General features: G+C 30.9%; 3 protein-coding genes and 1 long non-coding RNA gene across 8 annotated transcripts; 2 read left to right on the top strand and 2 right to left on the bottom strand.

The window, feature by feature from the left end:
• Positions 1 to 14: 14 nt before the first annotated feature.
• On the top strand, positions 15 to 2,696 carry mRpS5 (mitochondrial ribosomal protein S5). Its single transcript, XM_018446163.1, has 6 exons — positions 15 to 199; positions 305 to 406; positions 489 to 836; positions 1,104 to 1,334; positions 1,411 to 1,610; positions 2,224 to 2,696. Exons 1-6 carry the CDS (start codon positions 124 to 126, stop codon positions 2,608 to 2,610), a joined length of 1,344 nt encoding a protein of 447 aa, XP_018301665.1. The 5' UTR covers positions 15 to 123; the 3' UTR covers positions 2,611 to 2,696.
• Positions 2,697 to 3,326: 630 nt separating this feature from the next.
• Positions 3,327 to 4,044, top strand: LOC108721556 (uncharacterized). Its single transcript, XR_001936575.1, has 3 exons — positions 3,327 to 3,405; positions 3,689 to 3,831; positions 3,926 to 4,044. It is a non-coding gene; the product is annotated as an uncharacterized lncRNA (long non-coding RNA).
• A 96-nt stretch (positions 4,045 to 4,140) lies between these two features.
• Positions 4,141 to 21,658, bottom strand: ca (RCC1 and BTB domain containing protein claret). Its single transcript, XM_018446165.1, has 24 exons — positions 21,585 to 21,658; positions 20,996 to 21,065; positions 18,338 to 20,840; positions 17,557 to 18,232; positions 17,299 to 17,399; positions 14,690 to 15,102; positions 14,051 to 14,502; positions 13,533 to 13,711; positions 13,043 to 13,443; positions 12,525 to 12,702; positions 12,234 to 12,445; positions 11,666 to 11,847; positions 11,438 to 11,565; positions 11,022 to 11,156; positions 9,987 to 10,127; positions 9,545 to 9,671; positions 8,289 to 8,851; positions 7,735 to 8,121; positions 7,178 to 7,568; positions 6,605 to 6,891; positions 5,374 to 6,248; positions 4,900 to 5,033; positions 4,638 to 4,816; positions 4,141 to 4,443 (listed from the first exon to the last, which is right to left on the bottom strand). Exons 3-24 carry the CDS (start codon positions 20,783 to 20,785, stop codon positions 4,180 to 4,182), a joined length of 8,853 nt encoding a protein of 2,950 aa, XP_018301667.1. The 5' UTR covers positions 20,786 to 20,840; positions 20,996 to 21,065; positions 21,585 to 21,658; the 3' UTR covers positions 4,141 to 4,179.
• A 919-nt stretch (positions 21,659 to 22,577) lies between these two features.
• Positions 22,578 to 25,812, bottom strand: LOC108721498 (asparagine synthetase domain-containing protein 1). 5 transcript variants are annotated; one of them, XM_018446063.1, is made up of 7 exons: positions 25,519 to 25,812; positions 24,998 to 25,198; positions 24,351 to 24,540; positions 23,611 to 23,843; positions 23,381 to 23,507; positions 23,095 to 23,323; positions 22,717 to 23,027 (listed from the first exon to the last, which is right to left on the bottom strand). In XM_018446063.1, the coding sequence occupies exons 1-7, from the start codon at positions 25,576 to 25,578 to the stop codon at positions 22,853 to 22,855; spliced, it is 1,215 nt and encodes a 404-aa protein (XP_018301565.1). In that variant the 5' UTR covers positions 25,579 to 25,812; the 3' UTR covers positions 22,717 to 22,852. The 5 variants fall into 5 exon arrangements, with proteins under 5 accessions (XP_018301562.1, XP_018301565.1, XP_018301563.1 ...); XM_018446060.1 differs by adding an exon at positions 22,578 to 22,628 and having other exon boundaries at positions 22,850 to 23,027; positions 23,095 to 23,507; positions 23,611 to 24,540; XM_018446061.1 differs by having other exon boundaries at positions 23,095 to 23,507.
• Between the last annotated feature and the right edge of the window lie 619 nt (positions 25,813 to 26,431).

Below are 26,431 nucleotides of genomic sequence, written 5' to 3'. Positions count from 1 at the left end.
GTTCAGCAGAAAGAAAAATACTGGGTGGCTCCTCTCAGTTTTCTCTGGTTTTATTATCGACTAATGTCGAGTAAGTTCAATGAAAATCTCAATGTAAATATTGTAAATTAATAAAAGTTAAAAATGATTCGAACGTGTTTATTACGTGTTTGTGGACTTGTGAAAAATTCGCCAAGAAACGTTTCATCTGTGAGCAACGGTACGAAATGTAAACGAAATACGCATATATCCATTTAAATTAATTTATCAGCTCAATTTATTTGCTATTGTTCACTATAACGTTCACTGTAATATCTTTTCACAGATACACGTAATTTATTTACTGTTGATTACATATACTCACATCTGTTAAAGACGCACATCCCTTTGGTACATAGTACGAGGAATAAGACATTTTTCGTAAATAGTGAGTAAAGTTTTGGTGAGCGTAATATTTTAGGTAAAAAAATGCTTGTAATTTTCTCTCTTCTCACACTACTCTCTCACAGAATCTGCGGATGAATTGTGGAAGGGTGTGACGAGTGTCAGTAATGCAGGAAGACTCAGAGGTAGAGCAAAAGGCTTACCAAGAAAGAAAGATTTAAACAAGGGTCAGATTATTGGAATAGGAAAAGTTTCAATGCAATTCCCTGGTCTCAATACTCCTGTGTTTAGAGGAAGAGAACTCGTTCATCAGCAAAAGCTACCTGTTGATCCTGAAAGAGAAGAAAGGCTCGCCAAGCTACGGCAGAGCATTCCGATGAGAAAACGGATGAAATTATCACGTTTGGAACAAGGTTGGACAAGCGCTCATATTGGTGGCAGAAAGATTGGACCACCTGATTCTATTGGAGGAGGTTATTGTTATTGTTATTTACTATAGCTTAACCACATACAATTACATTAATAATAACTATATGATTAAATTACAAGCTCTATATATATATATATATATATATGAATTCAACTATTAATATTCATCCTGTATATACATATAGTATATATAATACTCTTATCAACTTTCTTCTTGATACACATATCTTTTATATATATATATATATATATATATATGTATATAATTCTAGCGATGTCAAGATTACATAATTGATGCATCTGTCTTTCAGATACCTTTGATGACTTTGAAACTTGGGTACTGGAAAGCAAAATAGTAACTCATATGACTGGTAATTTAGGACGCAAGAGTAGGATCAGTATATTTGTCGTAACAGGAAACGGAAATGGTCTAGCTGGATTTGCACTAGCAAAAGCACCTGTACAAAAAGCAGCGATGAAAACGGCTAAGAATAGGGCGGGTCAAAGATTGATGTATATTCCTAGATACAAAGAGCATACTGGTAAAAAATATGATTATGCAAAACTTGTGTTTCACTTCTTCTTTCTAATATCACGTTATGTGTGACTTTGTTTCAGTATCACATGATTTTTTTACACAATTTGGAAACACAAAGATATTTGTAAAGAAAATGCACGAAGGATATGGACTTGTCTGCCATCGTGCGATAAAAGCATGTTGCGAAGCGATTGGGATAAAGGATATACATGCCAAAGTAGAAGGTTCTATAAATTTACAGAATATTATAAAAGCTTTCTTTATTGGTTTATTGCAACAGGTATGTATCTCACAAGGTATCTAATCTCTTAATTCAATGATGCCAAAGAGTTTGCGGATTATCGCTGTTGTGATCCATAGCTAGTACCAATGTTTTATGAATCTCGCTCACTTCATCAAAGTGAGGAGTATGCTGATAATGAGCTGCTCTTTTCTGGAGAATTACATATAAACGCTTTATATAAAGGGATAGTGGGAAAAGGGGGTAGGGTAAAGGGGCACTTCCTTTTAATTCAATATAATATACCAATATAATTCAATATAATATACATTGAGCACATTCTCTCTTTAATTTGTTAAAAAGATATGTATATTAGAAGTTATTAATCTCAAAGTGAGCAGATTATTTTTATATTTAAAAACTTTTTTCATAATCTCTTTATTAATGAATAATTAATGATGAATTTCAAGTTTATTTAATCAAATAGAAATGTACAATGTGTACATATGACAACTTGGTCCTTTACTTATTGTTAATTTCAAATGGAGCTTAATGATTTTTCGCTACAATTATACGTCACAAAACGCATGATAAGTGAAAAGCCATTTGTCAAAAAGTCATTGCATTATACCTTAAATTAATCCGACAATTAACGAGAAACTTTTTTTTACAGAAATCGTATCAACAACTAGCGGACGAAAAACAATTGCACTTGGTTGAATTTAAATCAGAAAACGGAAATTATCCAGAAGTAATCGCTTCGCCATCGAAAGTTAGAAAGCCAGAAGAAGTAACGTCGCATGAGATCCTCGATTTTACTCAATACGTTTTGGGTGGCAAAGTAATATTGCAAAAAAAGAGACCTCCTGCATTTTATACTAAACTTCCATCGTTTAAAACAAAATTGGTAAAATTAGAACGAACGAGACACTTCGATGAAACGAGGATAAATTTACTAGCAGAATACGGAGCATTGCATAGTTTTCTGACTAAAAAGTATCCGGAGGCAAAGCTGTGTCCTAAGCCAAAGCAAAGCAAGAACAACGAAACTGAGGAATAGAGAGTGTATCTGATTGTTACTGTACTCTATGTATGAATGCTTATAATAAAGCCCTTATTATTACAAGATTATGTTTTTATATTGAAGTATGCACGTCGCATTTAAATAATCAGATTTTTCTCTCGACAGTGCATGCCTCGTTTGTTTCTTATGTATGTGAAAGATTAAAGATAAATATATGACAATTTTTTGTAAGTTTAAAATGGCTGCAGAAAAAGCAACTCTATAACTATTGTAAAATTCGCATGCTCGCATTGCAGTATTTCGTGGGAGGGTTTCGATAGCGCACAATTGGCTAATTGGCCAATTTAAAATAAAATATTCTCATTGATAAAACAATGAAAAGTTATTAGGCACTGGCCAAGAGACTAGTGTCCCATGAGCAAACATTTACAGCGGAACGGAACAGCGCGATCAATTCTGCTTTCTTTTCTGCGATTGTGACTAAAGGTTTGTTCGCGTCACATGGTCCAACATGTTCCAACATGCTCTTACTATAGCTCTTACTTACTTCAACAAGCTTGATAGAGTGAGTAGGAGCTGTGGTAAGAACATGTTGGAGATGTTGGAGCTTGCGACGCGAACAAACCGTTTCCACTGAGGGTTACCCCGGATCTACAATAGGGTTTTAAGTCTTAAGTCATAGGAAATGAGCGATTCACAGTCGATTATTTCCCTCGGATTCGTCTGTAATTGGTCAGTTTCTTATGGCTTAAGGCTTAGAACTCTATTGTAGATCTGGACTAGGTCCGGATCTACAATAGGTGTTTTAATAGTCAACGTCAAAATATCGAGGTAAATTTACAAATTTTTTCATTAAAGAAAAGTGTCTTTTTTTATTTTGTACAAGTAAAAATCTTTAAAGACAATGTGTAAGAAATTTAAGACGATATGTTTGACAAATGTGACATGAGAAATTGAATTCGTAACTAAGCTACTTCTATAATAGCGTCAGTAATATTACAATGATAATAGAAAACATATCTTTGTAATGATTATTGTAATAATGATGAATGATTTATTAGGCTAGCTAATAATATTTTGTATCAACTTTCTGCATTTTTCTTTAATTTTTCAGCTAGAGGCTCGGGTATTCATCGATCGTTAAAAATGAGAAAGGTAGACAGTGAACCCGGTTCGTGCGATAAAAGCTAGAGGAGATATTAAGAAAAAGAGTAAACCAGCATATGTATCCTTGTCGAGATCTATATTGAATAAAAGGTCAATAATAAATATTTTAATCCATCTGTTGTATGTATATGTTACATTCTTCATTTATTGATATATTAATAAATTGAACGTTTGCATTTTACAGATAAAAGAAGAACGCGGGAAAATTCCAGAACATTGTTTCTAGAGCGAGAAAGGGTGCCCGCACAGGTATGCGAAATAAACGAAGGAAGCGTTAAACACGGGTAACAGTCGTAATTGTTAATTATATTATAACTAACTATATATATATATATATCATAATTATATATTATGTAATTATCATTTTCAAATATATTTGAACATAATCACACTCTTTATTTAGATATATGTGAACATATCGAAAGAGTTAACATACTTTTAATCGTAATCCTTTGCCATTGTTGCTCTTAATGCTCCAATTATACACAAAGGACACATAATTTCTAGTTCAGGTGTGCAAGATAACATATTTCCTAAATACTGCGACGTACATGGAAGAATCAAAGATGGAGATGTTAGTAATTTTGTTTCCAACGACGGGATAATGTCTGCTTCGTATTGAGAGATTGGAAAGTGGTGTCCGCAAGTAAATATCATATTATCTTCTTCTGTTGTAAGCAAGTGATTTACAGCATCCGAGTCCTGTTTTAATTTAATATTAAAAAGTTAAGTAAAATACGATGCAAATTTAATCCAACTATTGAGTGTCAACTATATAATTAGTGTAATAAGTTGTTCTCTCTCTCTCTCTCTCTCTCTCTCTCTCTCTCTCTCTCTCTCTCACTCGCTCCCTCCCTCGCCCGCTCACACAGATGGCCATCTCAGGAAAATATTACCTTGACATGTGCAAATAATTTGGAATCTTCCATTTCGGAAAGTATCGTATTGACGGTTCCTTCCATCATTTGTTCTGGATTATTATTTCCATTTGCACCTGGATATCCGTTTAAAGGTGCTCCGTAACTGTCCGCCGTTAAAGAGGAGAAAATTTTAATATATTCCGGCATAATGTCATCTGAAATATAACAATTTCACTATTACGTTAATCTATTATACTTCAAAAGTAATTTGAAAGATAAAAAATATCAAGCTAACAACCTTCATCGATATGTTGCATTAACATTGATAATACTTGAAGACAGAATTTAGTTGAGAATAAATTATTCGCGCACCAGTCCTTTCCTTCGTCGCCATACTTACTTATATTTAAATATCTTTCTATCACATCCTGACTGTGAAAACGATAATGAATTAAAAATATGAAGATGTTCGTCATTAATTTGTCTCATCTTATTTTAATTATGATGCCATTAGAGATTCCCAAACTGTCCCACGTTCTCTGCAACTTAGATTGCAGTTTTACAGCACATAGTAAATCGTATATTTTACATTTTCTGGCTCTACTTCAGGAAAATGCTTAATATTATAGCTAAATAATTTGAATTTTTGACGAGTCTTGGAATCCCCCTGCATCTTTAAATAAATATATCACATCCAAAACATAGGATAATCATATGATAATAAAAACATAAACTATTTAAGGCTGTAAAGTTACAGCAAGGTGTCATTTACCAAAAAAGTAATAGTCCAAGAGGGTAATAAACGATATGTATATGTTCGAGAAAAATATTCTCCAAACATTGTATCGGTAATTTGTGCTCAATCCAAAAACCAATTGCACTTTGCAATATTTCACATTTTACAGTATTTGATTCATTATTGATACTTTTCAAATAAAACCTTAATGCTTTCATTGTTTCGTTAATTATGTAATTCTTTTGAGAATGGGAGGACATTTTGTCCGACATTATAGTCTTCTCTTCATTTTCGTCGCACCGATTGTCATTGACAATCAACATTGTTTTCGAGCAGATCGATCGAGTTGTATTTTGCACGGAATTACAAGTGGCGTTTTTATGTTGCAGAAGCGAATCGTTTTCATTAAAAATAAGATCCTTAATCCATTGCTGTTCATCCTCGTTAGGATTATATTTGGTATTGGAATGATTTGTATTAACGTTCGATGAGGAATCATCCTTTTTTCGAGTTTTATATAATTCTTCTAAACCACCTTGACAGTCGAAAGAATTTAATTCTTGTGCTAGTGTTTGCAAATTATTCAGTGATCTACTCGTAGAAATTTTTCTCCAACTTCGAGCGACGCTGTTTTCCAAGGATTCTATGAGATTCTTCTCCGCTTGTGTATTAAATAATTCAGTATTTTTCTTGATATTTCGGGACGACATAGAATCTCTCATCACATCTACATGATTTTGTGAACTAATCTGGATTGTGGATTCTGTTGTTTCATGTGAAATTTCCGAATAATTTTTGGACTGAAGACTCAATTTATGTAACATCTTCAACTGATAAGTGAAAGCAGCTAAAACATTATTTTCTAACGCTGCTATTTTAGAACAAGCTTGATAATTCTCCAATTCGACACACTGCAACAGAAAAAGATCTGTCTTAGTTGTTTTAGTAACAGTATCGTTGTGTGTTATATTTTGTTTTAAACTGAAATACAAATATTCAATTTAACATATTTGACAATAAAATTAATGTTGCATATTTTGCAAAAAAGAAAAACTTTATATTTTACGTTGCGTTCTTCTCAGTGGAAGAAATAGGTACAAATATATTTTTATTTAAAACATTCTTCTTCGAAGTATAGAAGAAACATAATTTATGCGAGATATTAATTCAACTATAATGATTGAGTAAAACGATAAATGTTTTCTTCTTCTAATTGTTATTATGTCACACCTTTCTTATTAATCATCAGATAAAACAATCAACTAACCTTTTTCATAATATTGGCAGAGTTATATAAACTATAGAAATATTCCAGAACATAATGAAGCGTTAATTCCCCAGGCGATTTTTCGATAACGCTTAAAGGACAGACGAATCCGGCGAGAGAAAACACATCATTAGATCGATAAGATATCACTGGCATAGAAATGCCAGGTACTTGACTAGGAACGTCTAAAGCTACGTGCAACGCATTAGGGAGTCGTACTATTCGTTTTTCAGGAATGCGACCCAATTGCGCTCTACTGTTATTGCCCCAAGCTAATACCGTACCTCCTAAAAGAAATTATAATTTTTATAATGCAACATTTTTTTCTTTTCAAGCTATTAAACACCGTGTATTGTGTAAGAGAGAAAAAAAGAGAGAACGATTATAATATAAAAAAGTTCAATTACATGTACAATTACATGTATATTCAATTATGTGTTTTAGATAGATAGGAATAACATATCAAATAACTCGATTAAATTTGAGAGATTCAAAACGAATTGTGTGACAAATATCTTGGCATTAAGATGAATAATTTAATTAGCGAATATGTATATCTTATTTCTTTGTAACCTGATTGTATCGCAACTGTGTAATCATATCCACAAGCAACGCCAACAGCATTAATTACAGGATTGGTTCTCTCTTTATTTAGGCCAGCATTTTCTACATATATCGACGAATCACTGATATTCCCATTGTTCTCAGGCACAGTTCTATTATTTGCCAGTGAATAATTCGATTTGGCGTCAGTGTCAAAGTCCCGTTGATTTTGTATTCTTTTAAAATCATTGTGTCTAGGAGGTATTTGTGCAAAAATACAAGCTGAATTATAGTACAGAGGCGTCGGAATTAATACTTCTCGTCGTGTGCCGTTACCTATTTGACCATCCAGATTACGGCCCCATGTATATAAAGAGCCATCTTTTGTTATTAATGCATTATGATGACAGCCAGCTGATATCTGTACAAATGATCACAAGTTACATCACAAAGTACGCACGATTCTTTTCTACTAACGTCACGAACGTAATGTTCTCTACGCGTTTAGTTTAAAGATACATAAGTATTTGTCATATTTATTAAACTAAGTACAGCATATAAATTTCAAGTTCCCTTATATTACGAACCTGGTTAATTTGACCTTTTACCAAACTTGTGTCAACAACACATGGTTTTAAATGTGTTTGACTCTCCTCGATCAAATCAAAGTTAAAGTCTTTCAAATGTGCGTTTTTAGTCTCGAGTTTCTTTTGCGTTTCTATATCAGAAGTTTCCGTGTGAGAAGATTTAGTTTCTACACCATCTTTCTTATTCGAAAATTCTTCTTTTATTTTTCCGTTTAGATTTGTAGCATCACTTGATATTTTTTCCAATTCTCCCAAAGTCTTATTTCTTTTCTCATTAGCATCTTGTTGCTCTAATATACGAGTCTTCTTTTGCGCTTGTGCTTGCAATCTGAGAACTTGAGGACTCGCACCCCATATATATAATTTGTTCGTATTACTGACAGCTAGCTGCAAACATAGAACAGAATACGCATAAAAAATCTCTGTTGTTATGATGTTAAAAATATAGAGATTTGTTACGAAAAACAACGAACAGTTTTAATGATTGTAACATCATGTTGCATAAAAAATATATACATATATGAGACACAAGTTACGTTTGTTTACTGACTTACATTATGAAAGTATCCAGTACTTATAAGCGTTATCCCATCAGGTAACGATACTTTTATCGGAATAGAACTTTTGGTATTATCGCCTGTTCCTAATTGACCAAGAATATTACATCCGAAAGCATATAAAACACCGTCTATTGATAGTGCCAAAGTGTGTGCATATCCAGCGCTGATACTACACACGACTACGCCAAGCAGAGCTTTGACCAAAGATGGTGTAGCTTTTTCATCAGTATTGCCGTGGCCCAATTGGCCGTGAACACCCCAACCCCACGTGAATATTCTACCATCTGCAGTTAGTGCTACAGAATGATACTGTCCAGCTACTGCATCAACAATAATTTCTTGCGCCAATGAAGTAACCAATTCTGGACTTGAACATTGCAGCACCTTGCCAAGTCCTAACTGACCAAATTGACTAGCTCCCCAAGCATAGATTCCATTGTTAGTAACTGCTAGAGTATGGCAATGTCCACATGATACACTAAAAACTTCAATCTTCATACTTTTGAAGAAGCATATGGCATGAGGTGTCCCATATCGCAAAACGCTAGAGCCAGTACCTAATAGTTATTAACAATATGTACAAGAAAATTATCATAAAGAAACATTCAACATGACTAACAAATAAAGGGAATCTAAATGGCGAACAAGCGTTCCGCAATAAGATCGTGATGCAACATGTTTCAATCTTCTATCATCTTCAATCTGTACAATATACGAATAAAAACTTTTATATGAGAAAAATATAACAAAGCTACTATATAAAATCTTAAAAAAGTATAGTCAATATTATATGTATATAAATTCACAGAATTAATATATTTTGATATATTGTAAAAGAATACAAGACTCGATACCTGAGATTGATTTCAAGTAGAAAAATAATTTTTGAATCGTTTTCGCTGCTTCTCTGTCTTTTCATCATATAATTCAAACTGCGTCTTTTCCAAAATTTTTTAGAAATTCTTCTAGATATACTTATATTATAAAAAATTTTTTTTATAAAACATGTCTTACACTCTTCAGAGATTGAAGATAATTGAAAATGAAATTTTATGTATGAATTTTATATTCGAAAGATTCATTTGCATCTTCATCTTATATCAGCTTATACTGGCCATATAAATTTCTTTTTTTAAATATACATGCCATTACATGTATTTTGAGATGCCGTGTATTATTACATTTATTTTGTATTTTACAGCACTTATATATATAATGATACGTTTTAAACAATCTACAAATATACGTACCTAAACAACCTTGCACTGAACTTCCCCAAGTATAGATATTACCATTTCTAACAAGTGCAACATGAGAAAATCCAGTACTTAACGATCTTCTCTTAAAATCAACATGCATAGTCAGTTCCGAGTATTCCTGTTGAGATCCAAGTATAAAATTGTAATTATAGGCACTTGACTGCCGTAATCCTTCCTTACTCCAACAAACATTCGAAAATTCGAGTCAGATAAAGACGTTTAGAGTAGAGTATACAACATCGTAACATTGAAAATAAGAATTCCTGAAGATTTTGAAACGATGTTTCGAAATATAGAATAGAACAAGAAATTAACAAAATTCTTCAAAATCTTTATAAGTTCCAAGTTCTGTAATCTTTTACTAAAGCTTTTCTAGAATAGAATTTTTTCTTTATCAAACATAGAACATAAATAATTAGAGATTTAGAATTACCTTGCTGAACTCCGGCAATTGTACGTCATACAAAAAAGTGAATTTGGAGTTAGGATTTAATAATTGTTTCTTATGAATAAGAGTCAACAACACTAGTATAAACGTTTCTATTATCTCTTCCACGAAAGTATCAGACTGATCCTATAAAATATTTTCGTCATTAATAAAGATATTTTGGAATGACTTAACAAATGTTCTTTTCACCACAAATTCTTCTTGATTTAAAAAAAAAATCTTTTCTTCACGAAAAAATTACAAAAACAAGTTTAATTTCTTCGAGCAATTAACTATAAGGAGTAAGAAATTTCTAGTGAATTAAGTTTCTTAGCAGACAAAATAGATTTGCTAATTACTTTATAAAGAAAGTAATCAAAGCTTACAATTAGTTATAGAAATGTACATACAAAAAATGAAACAAAATCTCTCTATATTTTTGCTAAGAAATCTAATTAGCTAAGAATTTGTAATTAAAAGAATATCCGACTGTTTAAAACGATCTGCACAACACTCCGAAATATGCTTGATTTTCTCTTAATAAAATCTTTATCTCTATAATCTGCTATTTATCTCTATCATTTTTTAAAATTCAAACATGATAAGATATCTTAGTAACAAAAGATCAAATTAAAAAAAACTTGTTTAACATACATTTGATTCTGATAAAAAAAACAATTTTTTCACATATTAGTAATTTCAAAAATTTATATTTACAAAAATTTCTCATTATTCTAAATAGCCCAGATAATTTAAATACTAATCATTCATACTATGCGCGAATCTTAACATTAGAATCACGGCTGTACCATTTTTGACCCATCTGATAATTTTTCTTTTCCAGTTAATTTGCATTTGCACACAGCTTTAGATTTTTGTGACTTTTTATAAATAATCATAATTAATTACAAATAATTATATTTTTATGTGACAACCTTCTCTCGTAAAAAGCCAGACTTAACGCGATTGGGTTAATTTAGACCCGCGGTTCTAATGTTAAGAACCGCACGTTATCCCACACGTTAGAAACTCAATACTCACAATATTATCCATAGAATCTATAGAATCACATTGATTAGATCGTAGATCGTATGATACCATTTTATGACGTGCTTTACATTGTATTAATTTAGGCCGTAATACTGGATTGGTTGGATCGTACAACGTTACTAATCTCTGTGGAATATTTCAAGCTGTTAAGCAATAATACTCAAACGATAATCTAAAACTCTATTTTGATTCCATAAAATGTAAACCTTAATTCATAAGTATTCGCATTTGATCAAGATAATTTTTCTTTGATTTTTATGCAAATTCTATGAACATAAAGAGAAAATAACTCGATATTTACATTTTTCTCTCAGATATTTAACTCATTTATTAATAATTTAATTTGCGATGCAAACATCTCTGTAACTTTGCCAAGTGAACTTAAGTAAAATATTAAGATTTCTCACCTGAAGCACAAAGATATGAGAATCTCGCAGATTATTGCGTACAAATAATATGTGAGATCTAGCTAAATCGTAATTCAATAACATTGATTGCATTAAATCAGATTCACTCAAACATATGAGTAAACCATCTAAAATAAATACATATATTAAATCCTACACATTATGTATGTACATGTACACATATGTGTGTATATAAATGTATACATATAAAATATGCATATACATTACATGATTTTGAGTGAATGTCGTTTGTGCCAAATATTTGTATCGCCTTTATGAGAATGTCCAACATTTGACTGTACAGATTCCTTTGTATAGCCAAGTGGTGTAATACCTCCCACAGATAAGTTTGACCAGCTATATTAATAGCTAATAATTCGTCATAAAATGTATTTGTGGACAAAAAGTATCTAAAAATAGAAACTTTTGGGTAAAATGGAATTTGACGTACATGATACATGTACGTTTTATATATAATATATGCACGCGCACTATTTTTATATCTTTTCTAATAATCTTTTAAATTCTTATATTTTATACTTTGATCTCTAGATAGAAAAAATGAAAGCAAGAAAAGAGGGCAAAAATCGCTTTGAATATAAACATCGTGAAAAGTATACCGAAATTGCATGTAAAGAGGCAGCTATCGTAAGAGGAAAACATTTTATTTAAAGCTATTATTTCAACATTGAAAATTACTGAAATTGTTGTTAGTAAATATGTACAGATATCCAATTGAAGACACCTCAAAATACAGGAAATATAATATATTTAATAAAAATAAGATGTGACTTACAAGAATTCTTTATAGATTGCTTTAGATTGTTCCGACCAAATCCTCAGTGTCATTTCAATAAAAGAAAGTACACACAAATTAGATAAATGTATCCTTGTTGCAATAGGCATTTCAGTAATAAGAGGTGTAAGTAAACAATGAGTTAGACAACTCAGTAATTCTGATGTATGGCCTACCGATGCAAACTTTAATACGCTCTTCAATAATTTACACTGAAATAAAAATGTCAAGATAGAAACACATAGAGAAGAAACACATAGATAAATAAAGAGAAATTTAGCTCTTATCTACCTTAGACATTTTATATGAAGCTACTGCGCGTGAGAATTCTTTATTTGATAGGAATAAATCGCCAACATATTCCAGCAGGTGTTGTCCATTCCATCCAAAAATCATTGCTAATTTTCCTGCTTCTTGCAACTCGTTTCTCTTCAATACTAATTCCATAAAGATCGAAAGAAGAGATTTTCTGAAGTAAAACAATAGTTTAATAATTATAATGTATAATAGCAAAAAATTACACAAGTATTTAAAAATTAAAATTAGTATTAGAATTACATCATTTCATCATCAGAGAAATATAAGCAAGTTCAAGAAATAACGTAATATATTTGTTTCCTTGATCTTTTTAAATAAAAGTAACCAAATAACATTTTATGTACTGCACATCAAAGCTGTTGCCGTAACGTTGGAAAAAAATATTACAGAAAATACATCTTTGTTGAATAACAGAATCTATTATTACAATTTTGTTTCTTGATTCGCTTTGTAAACACTTGTCTTCATAATGCGATAAATTTTAAACTGACCTTAAAACAACTTCGTATACACAGCGGTTTGTCACAATTATACATGTATCCAAACTAAACGGTTCGATTTTAATATCCTTTACATTCTTTGGTAAGGTATATTTACTCTCGATTTCCTCACAAATTTTTCTTGGTACTATATTATCGAATTTTGTTACTTTGTATACCGCGCGTATTACTTCCTTACTATTTTTAAAAGAAAATGTTCCGATAATAGACTCGGGATTAAACTGATAGTCTTTGTTTACATGAGTCTCGGACAATTGATCAGATATTATATATATTACATGTTGATTAACATCGGTAATAAAAAATAATCTGTGTGCTAATAAAACAGTTTCACATGACTTAAACACTTTGTGCATTGACAAAGGTACCACAGTTAGGTTTGGACCGTGTACCTAAAATAAGAAATTTTCATATTAGAAGGCTAGAATACATGTAAGTGCTTGGGGATTAAATGAGGAAAATTATCACAAAAAAATCTTACTGTGATATAATTAGTGACAGGATGATAGCATGTATACAATTGTCGGTTTTCTCTGTCATATTGCAAAGATAGAAAAGTATCTTTTGATATTGGTTCTAAACTAACAAAACCTAATTTGGTTTGTGATATTTTCAAATTAACAGGAATTCCATTATCGTTTTCTTTGTTACTTGCAGCATCTGTGATATTAATACATCACATTAATTATTTTATGAATTTTTTAGTAGTAGTAGCGGCGACCAGATAAATATGCAACCGGAATATATTTGTTACTTGTATGTGATGTATGTAATTGTGTACTCTTTCTGCATAAATAGATAATAAAAAAATGTGTGTATGCATCATAAATATTTATTTTTAAAGCACGAATTAATAATGAAAATTTTCTCATTCGTTAAAAATATGAAATATCATTTTAACATTAATAAAAAAAAGTAATATAAGTGTTGCATCACTTTTCCTGAGAGGTATTTAATATTACATTTTAAATGTTTTCTTATATATTCTTATACACCTACCATGACATTGTAAATTCTCCTTTAAAGTTTGATTTTTGGTATCAATTATCTTCTGCTTAAGAGTAGCAAATTTTTCAACGGAGAGCTGTTTAAGCTCTTTTAATTTAGATTTATTAGGAACGGAATCTTCTACATTATTATCATGACTAACACTATTTAAATTTAATTCGTTATAAGGTCCTTCGTTTTCAACAACATGTAAAAGATTAAAAGACATGTGTTCCAAAGATAAACGCCATTGCTGTTGAAATTTACTTGTTATCAAAAGAGATACAATCTCGTTGTATTCATTTTCACAAATATGTAGACTGCTTATACTTTCATTAATGTATGTTATGCCTAGCTGTTGTCCATTTGAAAGATTTATAAATATAATTGCTCCACATTCCGTTCCTATAATGCCTATGTCTTCAGATATTTTTGTATTCCTCCACCAAGTAATAGCTATTGGTCTAAAAACAGTATAATTTTCAGAAAATCTTATATAGATAACTAGAAAATTATGTATTTATAAGATAAAAAACAATAAGAATAAAAAATAATCAGTGCAAAAGAAAATAAAGCAGCTGCTATAGCAGAGAAAACAGGATAAACTTTATAATTATTGCCTATTTACAAGAATTATTTTAATAAAATTACCTGAAATGAGAAACTTGTGAATTTACAAAAGATATATATGTTGCATCGTCAGTCTTCCATTTTTTGTCAATGATGCAATTTTCACCAATTAAAGTTAAAGCAGGTAATATATACAACGAACCATCTAAAGTTACACATAATAACCAAGTACCACTTGAATCAAAGCAAAAAGCAGCTATTTGTTTATGTAACCCTTGAAACCAAGGTATTTTTTTAACAACAGGTAGACAAGAGGATTCCCTTTTATAATAAAGAATAATTTCAGCATTGTTGGTTGCTAATGCAAAAAATAATTTTCTTTCAAGTTTGCACTGCACACTATGCTGTATCTCGGTAGTTTTAATTAAACACTGCAGCTTGAATAAATTCTCGCCCATTGCTATTGTCTCAGGCTCTATCATGAATGATATCTTCTAAAATAATGAATACATATATTTCATATGACACACATACAAATGTAATTTATAAAAATATAATCTTTCGCAATAGAATTAATTGATAACATAAGATAAATAATAATATAACACTATTTCATTTTGTCAAATATTTTAAATATTTACATCATTAAGCTTGTTGCTAGAAGATTTTTACGAGATGAAATACATGCATAATCTACGTATGTATTTATGACATGTATTATTAATTATCGTTGTATGTCAAACTCTAGAGAAGAAGATATATATATGTGTATGTGCCCCATACATATACGTAACGTTTTTTTTTTTTTTTAATATCGTATTGTTACTTTTCGCTAACTGTCAAAATATCACATAATTTCAAGGTTATATTTCAAGGAAACGTCAATGACAATATCGGACAGTGTTCAAAAACTACACTAGCTGCGTTCAGAAGATATAAGCGATATAAGCCTTGTTACTTTTTCAAATCATCCAATCAGAATTTCAGATCTAGAAGAAGATATCAATAGCAGTGACACTACTCAGCTGTTGAATTACTGCAGCACAGATGCTTGTTTTAAAGGCTACCGCAGACAATAACCGTAACAATAACCGCTGAATCGCTCCATGAACGTTCTGATATTCCGCAACCCATGAAAGCACATCTTTAACTGGCATTGGCCGTAACTGGCATAGGGCCGAAACTGGCCCTAAACCTCCTTAAAATGGGAGTACCAATCAAAGTATAGCATACATTAAAAGAATTCCCATTCACACTACATACTACATTCACACGCACGCACGCGCACGCGCACGCACCAGATTCACACATATACAAAAACAACATACATATATATGTATAATTTTTTTAATGGAATTAGTTTTTTTTATGTAACATGGTTCCTCTAATTATTCTGTAATTAACATAAAAGTATTAAGATAGAGATACTAAAAAACGAATAGTTTATAAAATATTTTCTACTTTATTCTGACACATATTGACATAAAATATTAAATATCTCATAAACTATTTTTTTTTTATAATCGTATCGTAATATTTTTATGAACAGAATAATAACACGAATCAATTGGTATAAAAAAAATACATAGAAGTTATTTAAAAAAAAAGATTCAGGCAAAAAATGAATAATTTCTTAAATAAGTATAAAATTATATACATTGATTTTACAAACATATGCTTAAAATCTTAATATATTTAATATTTGTATATTATATTGTTTCGTATTTTGTGTACTCATCTATATACAAAAAAATCACGCTACCATCTAACTAGAAATAGTAAATCAACTCTGCTTACATATGTTTCTCTCCTATTTATCATACATTGCTCTTAAATCGTATGTGTGTGTGTGTATATATATGTATACACAAATATAAGCCAAATCTCTTACTTTGAATCAAATTAAAAACTGAAGGCACCGTTTTAAATCATACATTTTCTAACCGTTTGCATCCCTGAGTTACATTCCGGCCTTATGCTATACGACACTTTTATACTGTTAATTAATAATTTTACATTATAAATAAATAATATACATTATATTCGATACATACAAAGAGATGTTGATTTATTATAATTGTAAATAATTATTTGTAGACATCACATTGAGGTCGATTCTACATCAAGGCCAGTTAATATAAGACATCGTTCTTGCAAGCGCTTCATATGTGATGTTAGATATGCGTTTTCTATGTACAAATCCTTCACCAAAATGTCAGCACTTGCTAATTTATCAGCCTATGGAATAAAAATAATGATAAATTTTTATTTTATTAGATTATTATTATTAAAGCTTATCATTTTAGCTTTGATCAATCACTGTATGATATTTCAAAATTGATGTATACTTTTTTTTAACACTTTCTCATATTGATTTTACAAAGATGATTCATCTATACATATGTACATATAGATGAATCATTTTTCTAACATCCAGGATATTTTTTTGTTCCCCTTGACCCCTTCTATGCCTCCATTGCGGCTCCTACCCTATTTTTGAGACACCCTGTATATATATATGTGTGTGTGTGTGTGTGTATATGGGTATTACACGATTTTTTATCTACCATTTGTATTCTTTTATTCCAATTTCATAATTAAGAGAATGTGATTAATAATTGTTATTTGGAAAAAGTGAAAAACTGCATAAAAACATTTCTAAATTAATATATAATTATGAACGTTTGTACCTGATCAACAGTTGTTTGAACTTGTATGTGAAGTTTTTCTTGGGTATTACGGAGAAGGCACTGTAATTCACATACTTCCGTCTGGTGCTGCACCATAATACCTGTAATAGCAAACTGCAATAATTTTGTCCTTAAAAAAATTTTAAAAAATGATCTTAAAAACAAAGAACAACATGTTTTTCATACAAATACATAATTTTGAAAATGTGTTAAATTACTTAATCGTAATAAAATAAGAAAAAAAAAAGAAAAACTTACGTTGTAATAATCTTTCAATATACTGCCGCTGTTGTTTAATATAACGCTGTAGATGACGTTTCTTGCGTTCTTGTGCGTAAAGTTTCATTTTTAAATTTTGAAAAATGTTTAGATCGCTGCAATCTCCTTGCTGTTGAACATTATTCTCTGAACATGTACAGCTAGTTTCTTTCATTACATTATGTATCAATTTAAATTCTGAATCGCACTTATCTTCCTCTTTCATTGCCAACATAGATTTATCAGCAATATGTGGACTGTTATGATATATCTTTTGATCTTTATTTGTACCTTTTGTTACTTTTATAGGGCATTCGGTATGTGTATTATATAGATTATGACCGTCAATGTGATCCTCTTGTTTCAATAATTTGTTGGATAACGGAAATTCTGCCGAAGTGTGACATGCTTGATTGTTTGCGCCATATAAATCCGTATTCGCGAATATTTCATTCGTCGATAAAATACTGGACATACTGGAAGATTTACAGTGCGACGAATCTGACAATGTTGCTAAAGAAATTTCGTCTGGTACTTGTACGTAGGAATCATTTGTAATTGGTTGTTCTATCAGTCTTAACTTTTCACGAAGGTCTCCAATTTCTAGATTCTTCTGAGAAATGTCATTTTCAGTTTTTATTTTCCATTTCTCAAATTCTTCTTCGAGATCTATATACTGAGACATTAAAGATATAAAAATATTTTTATCAATAAAATGCATGTATGTGTATTTCGGAAACAAAAACAAGTATAAATTATGCAAACACAGATTTTATCTTACCTGTTGCTCCAAATTGAACTTTTCTTCTATGGGAGACAATCGTCCATTATTTTTTGATTTATCTGAAGGACTAATTAATTCTTCATATTCTGTTATTTTATTAATAAGTTCGGCAAGCTTGTCGTCACTTATTTTTTGTTCTTGTTCAAAAAGCTGTCTTTCTTCTTCTAATTTGGCAGCCCAATAATCCTCACATTCTTCGTATTCCGTTTTTAATAGATCTAAACTTCGTTCGAGTTCTTGACAACGTTCGGTCAATTGTTTTTTCTCTATCTCTAATGATTCTGTGTTTGTTGTTACGATTCTTGGAATATTTTCGATTTCAGTAATATTCGGAGAATTATTTTTCTCCTTGTTAGCTTTGCATTGATCCGTAGGATATTCTTCTTTTCGCGGTGGATAATCTCTAAGACTCATTGCCTTATTTTGTGTAAGATTTTTTGCATCTTGAGCAGTGAAATTATTCAAATCTTCTGCACTAGTCGACATCGCTGTACGTTTCGCGGAAAGTTGCTTTGGTATTTTCGAAACGACTAAATCTCGCAAAGACTCGTTAGCTCGTTCCTCACATTCCATTTCAAGCTCAGATGCTATACTTTTCCCAAAATCTTGTGTGGAACAACGTAGTGTAAAGTCCGATCGCAGGCAAGTGAGCAATTTCGACACACTAGCTTTCAAAGAACATTTCTCTGGTAGGCATTTTACACTTGTTGACAATATATTTTCCAAATCTTTTATAATTATATCTCTTTTGTATTCCATTGTATCGGAATTGGATATATCAGTCTGCTCTTCGTCCATTGATATTCCAAAGTCGTCACATGATGCTTTACCACTGATCTGCCGATCTACTTCAAACTCTTGTGTTATATGATTTTCATCTTGATTCTTATTTAATTGTAAATCATATGCCAAAGACGATGGTGTCTTATATGTCGTATCTTTGCCGTAACATTTTGAATTTTCCAATTCCGCACAAAGTTCGTCGTTTTGATCTCGCAAGAGTGTCACTTCGGACTGTAACTGTTTAATACGATCAACGAAGAAATTAACTTGTTCCTGTTGCTTAGCTTCTATGCTTTGTATCTCATCCTGCTCCGCATCTAACACTTTTATTTGAGTTAACAAATCATTATTAGATTGCCGCAACTTTTCAATCTGGCTAAGAAGAGTTTTATTTTCTGCTTCGAGCATTTGATTCTCTTGCAAAATATGTACGATTTTATTTTTCATATCGTGATTATCCTTTTGTAATGCCTGTAACTGATCATCCTTTGATTTTAGAGTTGCAGCATCCATCTCCCGTTCGATATTCAGTTGATCTGATAATTCTTTCGTGATTTCAGCATAACGTTGTTCGCTCTGTTTTTGTAAATCTTTTTTCGTTTTTTCCAACTGAGTATGATACTCATCAATCTCTTGTGCTAATAAATTCGCCCGTTCATTGGCCTCCAACATGTCAATCCGCATTTTCTCTCTTTCCACCTTCATATTGTCTATTATAGCAGTTAAATTGCGTTGCTCATCCTGATGGATAATCATCATTTCTCGTAACAAACTAATGTGAGTCTGAATGGTATTACTATCGAATGATTCGTTTAAACTCTTGAGTTCATCGCATATGATATTTGTTATTTCTGCAAGACTCGTATCCAAAGCATCGAGATCGCCACTGGATGATAGCGTAGCTATATTAGAAACACCAGTGATTTTTCCCTCTTTATCCGAATCTCTGTTAGTCCGCATTGAATCAATTTCGCGAGACACACATGTATTAAAATCTAATGTATTTACATCATAGTTTACAATACTGCTATGAGATGCGGTATCCTCTCGTAAAGTCTTAATATTTTTTCTTTTTTGAAATATAATTACAAACTCGTCAAAGCTTATTAATCCATCACAATTGTGATCGAGACTTTCAAAGATAGATTCTGTTATTTGTTTAGGGAGTTCTGGAATTTCTAAACAACTCGATATAAACTGTATCGTTGCAGGTTCTGTGTTTCCCCTTAAATAAACCTTAACTTTTTCCCATAAGCGTATCAGTCTGCTGTCGCCCATTGTAACATTAGCTTTCATATCTTGAAGATGAACTCTCGGAATACTCGTGACCAATGGTAAAGTTTGATTTTTCTCGATATCTCGAGTGCATATATTTAAATTATGGTACGGTTGTACAATATGCTGCTTATCAGTTATTGAACCTTGGAATTTTTTCAACAAGAGTAATAAACCATCTCGGAATTCTTGAAAGGATATCGTTTGTTTATTTGGCTGATGTTTGCAAATGCACAATTTCAATTCCTCAATCAATTCGTCGAGATGTAATTTATTGCAAATGGAAAACAGATCATCCTCATTGAGTTCAGCCTCTCCTTTTGTCAAACAGCTTTCAAATACAGAAAAAAGTTGTTGTTCATAAAGATCATTGCCATGCTCAGCCATGTTTTTCTTTCATGATTTCCTAATTAATTAATGCTAATCTCTCCAAAACATATATCTGCAAAAAATAACAGGAATCTTGTTTATTACGTAGATATGTATTTCATATTATATATATTAAAATATATGGTTCCAAATTACTTTTTTGCATATGTATAATAAAACTAGTAATATTATCTATATACCCGAAATAATTATTCCTATCAAACGTACCTAATGAAACTTGTGTGATTAAAGACAAACAATCACACAAAACTGCTGCGTATGTATATCTATGTACACACTGGAATATAAATGTTTATTTATGTTTTGTATTAACAGTCAAAATGTGACACACACACACAAAACACACACATTTATCCTCTTCTCTTACATAATTTCAATTTAGTGAAGGACTGTATCTCATATCGCTCGAAATTATAATTCACTTCGATCGTGATAAACTTTCAAGATCAAGAATCTTCAATGTTCTCGATCTTGAGATCGTATAATAAATTTTAAAAAATATATATATAATGAAGAAAATAATGAAATACTTAATTACGTTATTTTATTAAACAAAGTGTTGAGCAAGACTAATAAAATATACATGCATGAAAGATTTACCCCGATTTACCCCGGATCTACAATAGAATTCTAAGCCTTAAGTCATAAGAAATCGACGAATCATAATCCATTATTCGCCTCGAATTCGACTGTAATTGGTCAAATTCTTACGGCTTAAGGCTTAAAATACCTATTGTAGATCCGGACTTATACGATATTAGGGTTAATTAATCGTCATAAATAATCATTAACCTACCAATTTCTATCCAAATAGGTATTATTTTAAGATAACTTTTTTCAATATCAAATATTATAAATTGATCAGATTTCTGCTGGATCTTATTTAAATAATGTATTTCATTTAACAATAAAGAGAACAAAGAGATTCAAATTAAAATTGGTCAACTTTTCTTGACACACACTTCTTTCTCTCTCACCTGATCTGACCGATCTGACGTTGAATCGTTCTTAATTCGACTGGCAGGAGTGGCAAGATTAGAGACTTTCTAATAAAGTCACTAGATTTGTAAAGCAAACTTGCCTCCATCTTAACGTAAGTCGCGGTTATTTTCAAACTTATACATTCGTATAAATGTACTTTGTTTGGGAAAATAAAGCCGTAAAATATATAAATAAATTTTTCATTTGTAAATAGTTTATTTATGAACCTAAAGAAATATATTGTACGAATTAATTTTTGTATTTTTTAGTCTAATACAGGTTTATTTGTTATTGAAATGTCGGTGCATAAAAGTGCACGAAAGTATGTATATTTCAGGAATATTATATAATAGTAAAATGTTATTAAAATGTTACATATAACATATTCTAAAAATACGCCAATAAAATATTACTTAATATTAAATAATATTACACGCGGGTAGTATTAATAAATATATAAATACTATATTATTACATTAGTATTGAAAATACTAATATAGACCCCTTTTAAACCGTTAAATTGGTTAGTACGCGTATCAAATTGGTGCGAACTAAATATTTACATCCTTATTTACATCGGTGTCTCATAACGGACTGAGATAAAATAATCATACTATACCATCAATACTAATAATTTATTATATTTCATTTAATATAAAATTGCTAGAATGTATACTTACAAAATTACGATTTACCTTATAAACATTTACTTCGAGTGATAATAGTGAAAATAAAAGAATAAAGTTGTAATAAGTAATAAAAAATATAATCAAAATAAAAAAATCAAAATGAATCGCGATGACGATCTTATTGCTTATTATGCAATATTATTTCCATTGTAGACGATCCATGAGATACACTATAATAGATATGTTAAATAATTACGTATACTAATTTATTTACAATATATATATATATAATTATTAAAGCTCAACACATGCAGTATCATTAAAATTATTAGCAACAGGATAGTTGTGGCTACAACACAGCAGAAATCGTTCACTCTTTTTATTCAATTTGAAAATAATAGTAACTGTAGTAATAAATTAATAATACTTGCGTTAACAATATATTACTTACGTTTTATAATCTGTTTGATACATCATTACCATTTTCTTTACTATTTGCAATTCGCGATCCAAATTGGAAAGCTCTTTTAGGAAAGTTAGCCGTACATTGAAAACCAATCTTGCAAGCTAACAAACGTAATAGTAACTTATCTCCCAATCCACTTGGCATTTTTTCTGTCGGATAGCATCTACCAATAATTGTACATATACTCATTCGTAGTAATCCACAAATTGTTTAGCATCATTTAAATTTACCTGTCCCATGGTTTTATATGCTGCACATATTTCACCAGATTTTCATCGAGGTACGGCAAACGGGATTGTTTCCCATGATCAGAAACAATCCGGTCGTCCCGACCTAAATTTCTTTCGGAAATCCTAGTCAATTCGACATTTAGTTCTTGTACCAGCGCATCCCATCCTTTATGCTTTAATATAGTTCTATGTCTCATGTATCCACCGAATAATTCGTCCGCCCCTATGCCTAAAAGTAATATCCTGCATGGCGATTCGTATATTTCATTGGCTGGATAGAGGACACCTTTTGCTCGACTTGCAAACCACATAGCACATCCTAAACTCTCGTCCAAAATTGTACACAATGGATGCAATAAATCACAAATTCGTGATGCACGATACAGTTGCAATTCCATTTGCGTGATGTTACACTGAAATAAGCATTGCAATCAGAAAAATGGTTCCACGAGTTCTTTCCCTTTTTTTCCCCGAAAATATTTTGAGAAATATTTCGAACATAGACATTGTACTTACTTCTATAAAATTCCATTTCCTGTTGGGATAAATTCGCAACAATTCGGAATATGTCTGTCGTCCCGTTTTTCTGTCTGGCACATCATAGTTCTGCGTTACATTCCCCTTTTCATTGTTCGTATGATTCATGCTCTGATTTTTGCTTCCAGATCTTTCAAATGCCACGTTAATAAGATCGATACTTTCATCTTCTGGAACGTATTCGTGAGCAATTGCTGCTAAAATTGCAGAGTCTAGGCCACCAGAAAACAATACACCGATTTTGGAATGAGCACAAGTAACATTTCCGCCGTTTAGTATAATTTTTATGCATTCCAGGCAATAATTTGGTTTCTTCTTTATTCTAATTTTTACAGACTGATATAATAGTTCTGTTAAACATTCGACTCTTTCATTTACCTCCTGATTTTTCAACAGGTATTGCAATATCTCATTGAAATCTTTATTACAGGGTACATTTTCTAGATATTCCACATCCTTTGAATCAGGATGCAGATACAAATTAGTTAATGCTGACGAACAAGTATTCAATATAGTTTCTTTAATATCAATATTTACATTTAAATTTGTTTCTAATACTTCAATAACATCCGTAAATTTCAAATCAGGTTCTTTCCATGGATAACATGCTAAATTTATCTGTGATATATTTAAATTCATTACAAAGATACCTATAGCCGGTACTTCTACAATTTCTCTTATTTTTTTATTTGCAACCGAAGCTAAAGTTAATGAATTACTTTTATTGTCTACTTTTAAAAGTAAACTGTGTCGTCCGATAATATCTCGTCCAAAGTACAACATATTGCTCGATTTTTGATAATACACTAAACAATAAGGGCCTTCAATTTTTCGAAGTACAGACATGATATCTGTAGTAGATTGTAATTCAGCCAATATAATATTTGTATCACAAACATCGTCTTTTGCCTAAAACAAATATGATTATTTTAGTTTGTTGTACAGTTGCAATTGGAATTGTTACAATACATATATGTATTTCAATATTGAAACACAATAGATATAGTAAACTTTAACTTTTACTTAAACTGTAAGATATTAGCCATTCACAGTTGAATGTAAAGAGAATAATTGATTATGATTAATTTCTTACAGTTTAAGACTTACTAAACCTATTGGGTTTTGAGACTATCTATATTTCTCTTGTTCAAAAGTAACAAAGGATTCAGGGTTGATATTTCTATAATTTTTACAAAATACATTTATAAAATGTTTTTATTTTTACATACTATATATGACTTACTGGGGGAACATTCTATATATCCTTGAATTAAAAACAATTCTTAACGAGTCTTATTCTAATTTTTAATGATATTTATTGAAAGCATCGATCGGAATATTCCATATACATATTTGATTTACGTACCAAACAACCCGAGAAAAGATCTCCATTCCAAAGTAACAAGTTACCATTATCATCCAAACTCGGCTGTGTCATTATTCTTGATCCTTGCATCCATAACACTGAGGCAGCAAAATGTCCATGCCAGTCATGACTCAAAGTCAAATGTTTCTCCATAAAATAATCAGGACCTCGAGCGGTTATTACATCCTTGCAAATATTCCACTAAAATAGATAAATTGAATCAATAGATCAGGAAAAAAATAACTATACTTTACATGTCTATTATGAAGAATATCATATAACAACGAGTCTCTTTTGCAGTTCCTGTAAAATTAAATAATTTCGTGATAATGCAATGTCAAACTTTCAGTTTCTTAGTCCTATTTTAGTAGAAAAATTTTTTTAGCCTCATTCTAATAGGAAAAAAAAATGATATAATTATAGTTCTACATCTTTGAAAATTTTAGGATCTAATCAAATTTTACAGTGTTTATTTTTAATATTGTATAAACAACTCGTCATAACGTTTGTATTATATATACCTGTTTAGAAGATTCAGAATCTTGTTGAGATTGATATATAGAACAAAATATTCCACACATTATACCAGCACGAGTAAGATTGATCTACACTATACTTATTGCTAGAAAAAATGAAATAAATTGAGAAAATAAAATTCAAGGCAGAACATTAATCAAACTTTTTATTTTTTTCAACCGATGCTGATTCGCGGCAATTTTTAACCGAGGCTGTGGTCAAAGTCTCGCTACAGATGCTTTGAAGCGTTTGATGGACCAATTAGAAGAAAGAATTTTACAAATTGACTAATTAAAAAACACTTCGAAGCGTTCGCATCATCACATTGACCATATCCCGAATCTACTGCCAAGATACTATATTTTTGTTTTGGATAGGATAGATCTATTTCATCTACTTTTTACATGTAAAAATGAATTGTGCTGTTATCTTACAGCGACACGGCAAAATTAGAACACATTTTCTCTTACTCAATTGATAAATGGACATAATAAACTTTATAAATATGAAGAAATAAAAAAAATAATGCTCTCAAATGTTGATTAATATTTCAAGAACAATAAATACGATATGATTTGAGAGCCTTTCTTTTATTTCCTCATTTTCATAAGATTTTTTTATGTCCATTTATCATACGAGTAATAGAAAATGTATTGTAATTTTGTTGTAGCAAGATAGCAGCACTGCATTACTGCTAAGTCAAACCACAAGGCAGGCTCATCAATTTTGATTTTAGGCTACGGTCCACTTGATGCTACAAATGCTTCGAGCATTTTTTGATTGGTCAATTAGTAAAATTCTTTCTTCCGATTGGTCAATCAAACGCTTCGAAGTGTTTATATCGCCAAGTGGATCGCACCTGTTATCGACCGTTTGTTATGCTGGATTCACACTGCATCCGATTTTCGTCGTACGACG

Source organism: Mycetomoellerius zeteki, unplaced genomic scaffold, assembly GCF_001594055.1.
Source record: "Mycetomoellerius zeteki isolate Tzet28-1 unplaced genomic scaffold, Tzet1.0 scaffold174, whole genome shotgun sequence".
Taxonomy (NCBI): domain Eukaryota; kingdom Metazoa; phylum Arthropoda; class Insecta; order Hymenoptera; family Formicidae; genus Mycetomoellerius; species Mycetomoellerius zeteki.
This window is presented reverse-complemented; position numbering and strand designations above follow the sequence as displayed.